Source organism: Myotis lucifugus, unplaced genomic scaffold (assembly GCF_000147115.1).
Source record: "Myotis lucifugus unplaced genomic scaffold, Myoluc2.0 scaffold_158, whole genome shotgun sequence".
NCBI classification, from domain to species: domain Eukaryota; kingdom Metazoa; phylum Chordata; class Mammalia; order Chiroptera; family Vespertilionidae; genus Myotis; species Myotis lucifugus.
In genome coordinates this window covers 2,665,916-2,678,225 of record NW_005871206.1, presented here as the reverse complement: position 1 = coordinate 2,678,225, position 12,310 = coordinate 2,665,916, and the positions used below count along the sequence as shown (strand labels likewise).

The window sequence follows — 12,310 nt, the reverse complement described above, 5'->3', positions numbered from 1 at the left end:
TTCAGGTAGTTTTTCTACAGAAATTAATGTTTAAAGGGGTTGAGTGACTTGACCAAGGACACCCCATATCACCTGATTTCTTAATGTTACTCCTGACTCTTTCCTTAACAGATAACATACCCTGGGATGGCTTAGATGGCTCAGTTATTAAAAGAGCCATAGTCGTGGGAAATTATTTGGAAGCTGACTTCAGGCTTCCAAAACCTTACTATGATATTGTTAAGTCAGGCATCCAGGTCAGACAGAAAGACCGAACTCTGAACCTTCAAGATATCCAGTATATCCTGAAGAATGACCTAAAGGTAAGATCTGAAGCTGTTAGGAGTGTATTTCTGCTTGCTCATCTCAGGAGAGTAGGGAGTTAGAAACCAAGAAGCTAGAGGCCGAGTGGTAAGAATTTTTGGAAATCCTCATTTTATTACACCTATTCTGTGTGAGGGTAGCAAGGAATTGATGGAGGGAAGCTGGGGAGGGTCCATACGTAGTTGGGGCACAGAGTGAGATTCAGTGAATGGCAGCTGTTGTTGTTACTTTTATAATAACAATGGCCCTGGCCGGTTCTGCTCACTAGTTAGAACATTGGCATGCAGACTAAAAGGTCTCAGATTCCATTCCTGGTCTAGGGCACGTACCTCAGTTGCAGGTTTAATCCGTGGCCATGGTCGGGGCACACGCAGGAGGCAACCAATTGATGTGTCTCTCACATCAATGTTTCTCTATGTCCCTCCCCTCCCCTCCCTTCCACTCTCTAAAAGTCAATGAATGTTTAGAGGATTAAAAAAATAAAATAATAATAACAATGAATTAGCTAATTGGGAATATAGTCAGTCTACTCAACAGGAGTAAGAGGGAGTTTATTTGATACCTAGATCTGTTTCAGAAACACCAGTGACATTCAGATGATTGCAAATGTCCTTGATAATTTTTCCCTTGTCACAGGAATTGATTGGAGCCCAGAGAACTCAGCCAACTGAGAGCCCCAGGGTGCAGAGATATGAACGCCATCCTGATGTCGGTGTCTATCTAGGACTGACTTCAGAACATCTGAAAGAGAACCCTGACTTGGAAATAAAAGAGCTGAAGGAAGCAGGTATGGCCTTACCCCACAGGTTTGGCATGAATGTGTTCTGAGAGTCACAGGTTGCAACTAATCAATTCCTCCAAACTGTACATGTCACTCACACTGGGAAAAGATGGGTGCCTTAGGAGAGTAAATCAAGATCCTAAGCAGTAGCAACCAGGTAATTTCTAGCATGATTATCCTTAGGAATTTATCTAATTGCTTCACAAATAAAAACGATTCTAGCATGATTATCCTTAGGAATTTATCTAATTGCTTCACAAATAAAAATGATGATTTCTTAATTTAAAACTATTATCTGCTCCTTATAAAAAATGGAGATAGTACAAAGAATAAAATTACTTAGCATTTTAATTCTGCCACTTAGAAATAATTTGTTAATATTTTGGTGTTTCTTCTAATATTTTGCTTTTTAGTTCATTTCTAAACCTTGAATTCAGAGCTGGAAAGCGCCTTGCAGTCATCCTTAATGCGCTCACATTCCAAATGAGAAAAATGAGAAAAGCAAGGGTCAGAGAGGTCGTGGCTCACTCCAGATTCCAGAGCTCGTTACCCAAGATTCCAGAGCTGGAACCCAAGCCACGTGACCGCTCTCTCTGACTCTCTCTGGACAGGGACAGGGGCCTCCAGAGTGGTTCTCCAAGCTCTCACTGCTTTGGCTCCTCTGTCCTGTTCTCTGCGAGCTGTACACCATCAACCAGGGTGAAGGCTGGTCAGTCTTGGTGTTACTTATTGAGGTCTTATTGTTCCCATGATACAGTGGAGTCTTAGGCAGTGTCTACTTTTATCAAATGCTCACCAAGAGCATAACTTTAACTGACATGAATATTTGAACTCTTATGTGTGTAAAGAAGTCCGTGAGTTTAGTCCTTAAGAGCCAGGGGCCTGTAATTTGCATGTCCTGACAGTTACGCATGTTTTTTAAAATATGTTTTTATTGATGAGAGAGAGAGAGAGAAACATCAATGAGAGCGAAACATCGATTGGCTACCTCCTGCACACCCCCTACTGGAGATCAAACCCAAAACCCAGGCATGTGCCCTGACATGGAATGGAACCATCAACCTCTTAGTGCATAAGATGATGCTCCATCAATCCACTGAGCCACACCGGCCAGGCATGCATGTTTTCTTTTTAAACTGAATAATACATTCTGTAGGAATAGAAGGAATGCAACAAGATTAGAATTTTATAATATACATTAGACTTTTATGTAAGAGGTGCTCCATTTTATTCCAAAGAAATTTCCTCTATTTCCCTGTCTTTGCTATATTCTTCAAAGCAATAAATAGTAATTACTACTTTTGTAGATAAGTTGCTCATTTGTGTTAAGCAGTAATTATAACTTTATATTTTAAGTCCTTATCATCTCCAGAAACTCCTTTCTTTTCACTGTACAGTCTCACAGTAAAATATATTGTACTCAAATTCAAAGAGCCAGAGGCCCAAGGATGTTTAAGTACTGATTTAGTAATAGTGTCTACTGGAACCAACCTTCTGTTTATTAACATGATTAAACTGCTGCAGTAATAGAAATGAAAGCTACGTTAATGAAAAAGGAACTCAGGAATGAGGTCATTAAATATAACTAAGTACATTTTAAATATAAATAACATGTATTTCCTGATTAGTACCAAGTAAATATCTAAACTATCTATCTTGAATTCTGATCTTAAAAAAAGGTCAGAGATAATTAGGAAGAAGTGCTTCAGATTATCAGGTTCATTTTGAAAACAATGAGTTCCTCTGAGAGTATCACCTTAGTCTTCTTATCAGAGATTTCTGCTGGTCCTTTTGTTGCTAATCCCTTTGTCTCTTGCCCTTATAATCTACTTTGCTTTTGCTTTTATCAAAGGATTCTTGTATAACTGTTTCAGGCCACATATGACTAACAAAGGGGGATTCAGAGGGTATATATGTGGCTCTGGGAACTTTCTGGACTCAAGAGCAAAACTGGAATGACAATCCCAGGTGTGAGCTCCTGAACCACAACCACGGAGCCTAAGTGGAAGTGTCCAGTTATGCATGTTTTTAAAATATATATATCTTTTTATTGATTTCCGATAGGAAGGGAGAGGGAGAGAGATAGAAACATCAATGATGAAAGAGGAATCAATCATCAATCAGCTGCCCCTCCAGTGGGGATCAAGCTTGCAACCTGAGCATGTGCCTTGACTGGGAATTGAACCATGACCTCCTGGTTCATAGGATGATGCTCAACCACTGAACCACACCGGCCAGGCAGTTATGCATGCTTTGAGCACACTGCACCTTAAGCTTAGAACATTTCCCCCAGGGCTTGGTCCCTCCCAGAGTTTCTACCTCAGCCCATGTCAAAATGGGAACTTTCTCGTAGTTAGAAACACCCTTTGCCCCGCTGTGAGTGTGTCTGGTAGTCTTCCACACCTGGGAAGGGAGTGGGAAAACAGAAAGCTGCTTTCTGCTTTCTCATGTCACTCGAGCAACCACCAAGGCGCTTAGCTGCTGCATGTGATCACTCAACCGTTTGCATGTTACTGCTCCTTTCAACAGGCATTCAGCTGCATTCATCAAGGAATCCCAGCGAGAAGGCCACACCAGATCCTCAGGTCCCGGATCCCAGTCTGATGGCCAAGGAGGCTCAGAGGCAAGATGCTGCTCCTCCTGCTTGCTTTGTGGCCAGGAGCCCCAGCTCAGAGCTGTCAAGCCTTTGCAGCTTCGAAATGAACGAAATCTACTCCCGCTGCCTGGACACGGAAGGTGACAAAGAGAAAGAGCCCCCAGGAGTTGGTTTATCTCTGGAGGGGGCCAGCCAAAACCAGGGAGGTGAGCTGGCGTCCCTGGAAGAGGAGTTGGAAAAGATGGAGAGAGAGGCATGCTGCTTTTGTGAAAAGAGTGAGAGCTCTTCGGAAGCTGACACAGAGGTCTCCTTTGAGGACTGGGACCAGCAAAATGGTTCACTTAGTTCCCCCAGCCCACCTAAGCCAGCCAGAGAAGCCAAGTGCAAGGTGAGCAAGTGGTCCAAGACCGACATGTACATCAGTAAGTGTATACTAGATGTAAAGATCGCACAGGCAATGGCGAATCAGAATAATGAGAAAATCAAGCAGAAATTCAACGAGTATGAGAGGAGGCTGAAGGAGCAGGAGGAGTGCATGTCTCTGTGGGCTTCTTCAAGAATGTTTCCTAACCTCTCTCACTTGCCTGCGGCGGTGGGCCCCCCATCTTCCGTTTATATTCCTCCTGTCTTGCCAAGCCAGAGGCCAGATGCGGGTGGCAATTGCCCGACCCTAGCAAGGTCTCCAAGAACAGTGAGAGACTTTCAAGGGGAACATTTTGGCAGAAGGTCCAGGGGAAGAAGTAGCTGTGACTGGAAACCTTTTACTGCTTTCATTCAAGTCTCTGAAGAAAGCACCGGGGATTCATCAGAAAAAAGCCATCAGGTAAAGCTAAGAAGTGGGAGGTAGGGCATCTGAGCAGGACCTGGAGCCGGGTTCAACATTGTCCCTAACCCATATGCCAGGATGGACATACATACAGCCAATTCATAGGGAGGTCCTCAGCTGTGGGGGGCTCCTCTTAGCTTTGGGAAATAAGGCCTCCAGGATGGAATGCCAAGGTACTTACTCTTCACCTTCCATTCCAAACCCAACACAAAGCTCATGTCCTTTTCTGTTGAACCACATGAAATTGCTGTTTTATAGATCAAAATAATCAAGCATTGACCATTTTACATGATTCAACTTACTAATTATGGTATCTTGGGCAAGTATTAATCCCCATTCGAAATTGCTTAATCATTCAGTCCCTGCCCCAAAGCCTGCTGCCTTAATATAATAGAGGGGAGAGTTGTTGGATCTTTAATGTCTGGTTTTCTGCTCATTCTTCATTTGTGCCCTGTCTGGGTTGGGTTGCCGAGGGCCAAGATTTCTATGTAAAGAGATGTGAAGAGATGACGTACTACATGTGAAACATGCAAAGGGAAATTATCTTGGTAGATCTGGTTACTTCTACACATTTAGCAAGAATAGTTTTAAAAACAGAATGGAGAATAAAGAGAATTCCTTCATCAAAACACTGACACATGTTTACTTCTTTTCAATCTGCTGACTCTTTGTGGCCCTGGAGAACAGAGCCCAGGTGAACAATTCCCGCCCACTCAAGGAGCCAGAGACAGTCCGGAAGGAAACAGAAACCAAAATACTTGCAGGTGGGTTACCGTGCTATTGTCCTTTGTATCCCAAGCCTTTAGACTCCCCTGTGACTCTGAGGTCACTTAATGATCTTCATACGTCTAGTGACAAGAGTCTGTGAGTGACGAAGATTAGTGACACGGAAACAGATCTGGCAGGTTCCCTCTGTTCAGTGAGCAAAAAGAGCAGTGTAATGGGAACTTGTAGGAGACAGCAAAGGTAAAGCACCTGGTCGGGGAATCAGAGCTCATCAGCTGGCAAAAGCAAAGCACCTTGCCTTTCCAAAGCTGCCCCGATGCTTTTTCTTATAAGAGATGGCAGGCCTTCCCTTTGCCAGTGCTCCAGAAATCAAACTGTTCGGTTCAAAATGAGTGTCACTGACCGGAGGGCAGACAGAGGGCGTCGAACACTCTCATTGTTACCCTGCAACCTCTGGTTTCCAGCCGGATCAGTTAAATGAAGTCGAGTCAGCACAAATCCCTGGAAGAAGAGCATATGTGTACCCTGGGTTTGTAAGAACTTAGGCAAAGCTAATTTATTTTGCATCAGGGGAATTATTTTTTTAATTACATATTGTTTTTGTGATTAATCACTATGCTTTAATTATGTTCAATTTGTAACAATGAAAATACATCCTGCATATCAGATATTTACATTACGATTCATAACAGTAGCAAAATTACAGTGATGAAGTAGCAACGAAAATAATTTTATGGTTGGGGAGGGGAATTATTAAAGGAGCATTAGATGGTTTTCAAGATAGACTAGTATGTCAATTTTAGTGTTCCTTTTCTGTGGTTAAGTGACAACATTTATCTACAGCTTTGAAATTAGTACTCGAAGAAAGATTTTTTATTCTCTCCCTCAGTGGTGACTGAGACTAATGACAATGTCTGCTGCGCCTTTCATGTTGGTAAATATGTACAGTAAGGGAAAATCAAAGAAAACCAGACACTTTAATTTAGTGTATTTTATCTTTAGGAAGGGAAGAATTATTATTTGTTAATCCTCACCTGGGGATATTTTTCCATTGATTTTGAGAGAGAGTGGAAGGGAGGGGGAGAGACAGAAACATCGATGTGAGATAGACACATCTATTGGTTGCCTCCTGCACACGCCCACAGCTGGGGCTCGAGCCTGCAACTAAGGTATGTGTCCTTGACCGGAATCAAACCCGAGACCCTTCAGTCCATGGGCTGATGCTCTAACCACTGAGCAAAATCAGCTGAGGCAAAGAAGGGAATTATTGAAAAACCACCTCCCTGACATCAGAAGGTTTAGCACTCATGTCATTGATAGAGGCAGATGGGGTTCCAGTATAGCCATTAGATAACAAAGCTAAACTAGGGTTGTGGCCTTCCCTGCTCAGCTCCACCCTCTTTCTCCAAAAGAACAAAAAACAGACCAAAGCTTAACATTTTGCTACCAGTCCACCTAGTCTTTTTTGTATACTTTTAAAAAACAAAAATTATATACATGTATATATTTTCTTTTTTAAAATATTTTATTGATTTTTTTACAGAGAGGAAAGGAGAGGGATAGAGAGTTAGAAACATCAATGAGAGAGAAACATCGATCAGCTGCCTCCTGCACACCTCCTACTGGGGATGTGCCTGCAACCAAGGTACATGCCCTTGACCGGAATCGAACCCGGGACCCTTCAGTCCACAGGCCTACACTCTATCCACTGAGTCAAACCAGTTAGGGCACATGTGTATATTTTCAAAAAAATTGAATTTGTTAAGGTAACATTGAGCCCCACCCAGCTGGTTTTGCTCAGTGGATAGAGCATCGGCCTGAGGACTGAAGGGTCCCAGGTTCGATTTCAGCCAAGGGCACATGCCCAGGTTGTGGGCTTGATCCCCAGTAGGGGTGTGCAGAAGGCAGCCGATCAATGATTCTCTCTCATCATTGATGTTTCTCTCTCTCTCTCCCTTTCCCTTCCTTTCTGAAATCAATAAAAATATATTTTAAAAGTAACATTGATTAACAATATAGATTTCAGGTGTACAACTTTATAATACATGCGTATGTTTTGATTATATCCTGATTATATAATTTTAATTATAATGGTATTCACCCTGATATTTCACTTTACATTAGAACATTATTAAAAACGCCCTTGTAATGTAAACTTACTTTGAAATTGTTGGATTTCTCCCGTTGTTGAATTTTGGGTTGTTTCATTACTTTTTCTGTTATGAATAGGGCCATAATGACTTGTCAGTAAAGCTTTTTCTAGATTTCGGGTTAGGTTCTTGATAGAGTCCCAGAAGCACGTTCAAGGGTTTGAATGTCTTAAACATTCTTGACAGCTATTGCCAAATTGCTCTTTATTTTTTATTTTATTTTTTAAAAATATATTTTATTGATTTTTTTACAGAGAGGAAGGGAGAGGGATAGAGAGCTAGAAACATTGATCAGCTGCCTCCTGCACGCCCCCTATTGGGGATGTGCCCGCAACCAAGGTACATGCCCTTGACCGGAATTGAACCTGGGACCCTTCAGTCCGCAGGCCGACGCTCTATCCACTGAGCAACACCGGTTAGAGCACCAAATTGCTCTTTAAAGAAGCTGATCAGCTCTGACCTTTCCAATGCCAACAGTCTCTCTGCTGCCTGGTGCAGTGGGAGAAGAGGGCATTCTGGATGGCGGGACTCATATGCATGCACAGATCACATACATTTTTTAGAGTTAGTGTAATGGACAATAAAAAAATACACTATCGGGATATTGAGAGGAAAAGAGACTCCCTTGTTTTGCAGATGAGGAAACCTTGCTTGGCTCAGAGAGAGTGAAGTTTGTGAAAGTCAGACAGCCAGTGGCAGGTCAGGGTGTAGAACTCAATGAAACTAGGCTTACGATCTCGGAATGTCTTTAAGATCCCTGGTGCCTTAAGTCTATCTTTACAAAGGTTAGTTATTGTGCTCTCACTGATAGTAGGTGGGGCTGTTACCAGAGAATTCTGATCGAAGGGCAGGAGCAGTTACTGAGCCATCACTTGTGTCCTGTGGCATTGAGGGGAAGAGGGGGCTCTGCAACAGCCTAAGGACCAGGATTCTGTCTGGTGAAACTGTATTTTAATTGGTTTCTTCTACTTCTGAAAATCTCCCAAGAGCACTTTTATCTTGAAATCTGAATTTGGAAATTAAAAAGAACCAAGAGACCATCTGACCCAGTCCTTTCATGTCTTAGCCAGGGACAGCCTGGAGAGTCCAGTGCCCAAGCCAAAGTGGCACAGCTGAATAGTTCACTCTTCACCATGTCAAACCACCCAAAGGGACCACCAGTGACAGCCACCCCTGTTCAGGGCTCTGCCAGGTAAGGAGTCTTCCTAGCTTAATGTTGAGGAGTCTGGCGCCCTCTGGTGACAAGAAGGAGTCAGTGCAACCCCAGGAATGGTTCAGTCCTCTGGGTGGGCTGGTGGGCTAAGGTCGTTGGTGTCAAGAACTTGAGCAAACTGATGTGTTTGTGTCCACCCTGCTCCCCTCCCCCTTCAAAAAACCTATACAATTTAGGATCAACATGGAATCTGTGTCTTCTGAAATATATAATACAAAGTCAAGAAATAACGATGTTGGAAAGGGACACTTAAAATGGAAAAGTGAGTATAAAGTCATGGGTTCTGTTGGGCAAAATGAAATTTAAAGTATATTTCTAACCTGGTTGTTACTCTTAAGTACACAGCCTATACTGCACTGTCCTCCCACATTCTTTTCTTCCGTTAGATTGTTCCATTTTAAAAGCAAAGCCTTTCTGATTACTAACTGCAGAAGAGAAATGCTTTTTTTTCACTTCTAGACCATATAAGAAATGTTTCTATTATATTCGGATGTAAATCACATAACAAGTGTAGTAAACATATACAATATGGGTATTTGAGATACACCGTTATTAACTTAGAAACCCTGCAGTGTCACTTTCACATATCCTGTGGGCATTATCCTTTTGAGTCAGTTTTATCTTGCAAGCTTAAAAGGATATGATGTCCATGCCTTTTAAAAAATATTTTTATTGATATCAGGAAGGGAGAGGGAGAAAGAGATAGAAACATCAATGATGAAAGAGAGTCATTGATCAGCTGCCTCCTGCACCCCTCTCCCCCCGCCACTGGAGATTGAGCCCAAAACCCAGGCATGTGCCCTTGACGGAATTGAACCTAGGACCCTTCAGTCCACAGGCTGATGCTCTTACCACTGAGTCAAACCAGCTAGGCACGATGTTTATGCTTTTTTAAAAAAAACACTAATGCTAAGTACATTAGCAAAAGTATAGAACATTTGGAATGAAAACACACACATATATGCACACCCCCAAAATATGAACTCATCACGGCCTAGAAAGCCTAGACAAACTCAAACAGAATCCTGTGGAATCTCTACAGACTGGGGGCTTTAGGTGTCATTTTCTTGTGACATCTTCAGAGCAAGAAGGTCCATCTACAAGTTTTCTGCTGCCTGGAATTCAGTAACAAGGGCTGTAACTAACAAATTCTTTTGCCCTGTCTTCACTCTCATCAATTCTCTCTCCTTTTCAAGCAAAACAGGGTAAGCTACAGGTGATGCAATTCTAAAGAGGCATATTTTTGTGAGAATATGAGCTATAAAAGTATTATATAGCTCTTTAAGAATCAAAAGCTTTTTTTCCAATGTCCATGGTGCTGTTTTAAATAACGACTTTCTTTTGTATCCAGTGGAGGTTAAAAAAATGGCGGAGAAAGCAGCTGCCGGGCAGCTGGCTGTACCTCCTTGGCATCCTCAGAGTGGTTCGACTTTAGAGAATGAGGCTGAGGCTGAAAACGAGCCTGACCCCTTGCTGCAGCCTCCCATTAGGGACGCTGAGAATGTGACTTGGCGGCGCGTTGTCGAGTATTCCAGGGAAAGTGCGCCAGGAGGGACTGGCAAGCGTGACAAAACAGACAGTGGTGACCACGAGGACGACCAGCGTGGCAGACAGCCTGGAAGCTTCCCCAGTAAGTTCAGTTGGAGGAAGTGGGGTAGGCGAACTCTATCACATAATCAGCTCTCAAAGCTAAGAGAACCTCCTGGAATGTTTCCTTTGCTTGGTCCTCTCCTTCCCAACTGCCTGGGAACCCTGCGTTTGAGGGGGAAGCAACATACCCTTTTGATCCCACTGTCCCTCCCACAGGTAAAGAAATCCGGAGATTCTTGAGTTTTTCTACTGCTGGAGCAGACCCATTTTTTCAAATGCAGTATAATAATCCCCATGCACTGAACCTGGGGCTGGGTGTAACCTAGCAAGGAATTGAACCTTTCCTACCTGAGGGCAGTGGTGGACAGCCCTTCCTACTGCCCATTTCTTTGCATTGCACTTTAAGCTGGAAAAATTCCACTGGCTCTCAGAGAGTCTATGCCAGAGGAACTTTTGGCTCTCGTCACTTCATAGATTTCTACGCTAAAACTGCAGGCTGTGTATTTCCACCTGGTAATTTGCTTGCAATCAAGGCATAGGATGTTATTTCACAGTTGTTTACAAGTCAAAGAAAGGAACATCTAAAATGATCATCTATTTTAGGAGGAAAATCTATTGGCTTATGGGTTTTTTATTGTTTTGTTTTGGGTTTTTTGGTACTTCTTAGAGTTTGTCAAGCCCCATTTTTGACTGGGTGGATGATTCAGGAATGCATGTTGGGGCCAGGCTATGCTAACAGTCTCCACTCTCTAGACCAGAGGTAGGGAATGTCTGGTCCATGGGCCATATAAGGTTCATGAAATCATTTGGTCTGGCTCTGCCCAAGGCATTAGCAGGGGTCCTCAAACTTTTTAAACAGGGGGCCAGTTCACTGTCCCTCAGACCGTTGGAGGGCCGGACTATAGTTTAAAAAAAACTATGAACAAATTCCTATGCACACTGCACATATCTTATTTTGAAGTAAAAAAACAAAACAGGAACAAATACAATATTTGTATTTGCATGTGGCCCGCGGGCCGTAGTTTGAGGACCCCTGCATTAGAGGGTGAGTTAATTAAATGTTTAACCAAATATAGCAGGTTAATTTTTAAGTTGATAATTTTGTATGCCCGCGAATGATGTTATAAATACCAAATGGCCCTTGGCAGAAACAAGGTTCCCCACCCCAGCTCTAGACTGAACCTGACCACGCCACATGGGACGTGGCCATGCTGAGCAGAATATGCATGCATCTCTTCTCTCACACTTCCCTTTGCCCTTTCATGCCATCTGAATGCCTCAGAATGACTATGGCCTTGGTTGTGTCATAATCATTAGGTGTCAGTCACCCGTCCCCCAGAAAAAGTGAGGAGCCAGAGCATAGTGAAGTCTTTCAAGCACGTTCTGAAGCGTCTGTGGTCACTGAGAAATCTTGCAACGTAAGTAATATGTTCCAGAGAGCCAAGTTGAATCCAAGGACCTAATAAAGTAGAAATGAGGTGTTGCTACGTATTATGACATGGAAATAATATCTGAAGTAGTCCTTTCTTGTTGGAGTATGTGCCCTCATGTCTCTGATGTGAATGAAGTCTTTACCTCCCTGCCCTTTACTTTTTGAGTCAGTTCAACTCAAAGCATTGTGTCTGTTGGAGCTTGGGGGGAACACAGACAAGCGTCAGGTTCAGCGCTGGCTCTAGAGCTTCCCATCTAGTTGGGTGGACAGGACCAACTTGGAAATACAGCGTGGGTTAGATACCAAAGCTGGTGGCCCAGCAGGTGACGGAGGCCAGATTGGAGAAGGACAAGCAAGAACAGGATTATGATGAGAGCCCCTTCACCTGGATGTCCTCTAAGACCCAGATTCAACTCTCAACTCAGTGGAAGGAATATGTTGATGCCTGACAACTGCGCCTCAGCAGGACCTGTGGGGTTCAGTCATTTCCTAGCATTTGCATTGAGGTTACAGCTTTGCTTCAGGGGTTTAACACATCCTTGAAGCCTGCAATTGGGCCACAGTCCAGCCAGACTAAGAAACCAAAATTTTTTATCATCATTGACATGGGGCCAGAATCACTTAAAGAATATAAATAGCAATTGAGAATGAAACATTATAAAAATACAATTGTGATAACATTTTAGGTCTTTC

At 42.9% G+C, this 12,310-nt stretch overlaps 1 protein-coding gene across 1 annotated transcript in view; it reads left to right on the top strand.

Moving 5' to 3' along the window:
* The window catches only part of TEX14 (testis expressed 14, intercellular bridge forming factor), a 60,801-nt gene that overhangs the window by 22,919 nt on the left and 25,572 nt on the right, over positions 1 to 12,310 (top strand). The window contains exons 11-18 of the mRNA XM_023759621.1: positions 112 to 302; positions 940 to 1,090; positions 3,614 to 4,503; positions 5,194 to 5,270; positions 8,449 to 8,574; positions 8,772 to 8,857; positions 9,947 to 10,225; positions 11,503 to 11,603. Coding sequence (XP_023615389.1) covers positions 112 to 302; positions 940 to 1,090; positions 3,614 to 4,503; positions 5,194 to 5,270; positions 8,449 to 8,574; positions 8,772 to 8,857; positions 9,947 to 10,225; positions 11,503 to 11,603 — 1,901 coding nt within the window. The remainder of the gene's footprint in view (positions 1 to 111; positions 303 to 939; positions 1,091 to 3,613; positions 4,504 to 5,193; positions 5,271 to 8,448; positions 8,575 to 8,771; positions 8,858 to 9,946; positions 10,226 to 11,502; positions 11,604 to 12,310) is intronic.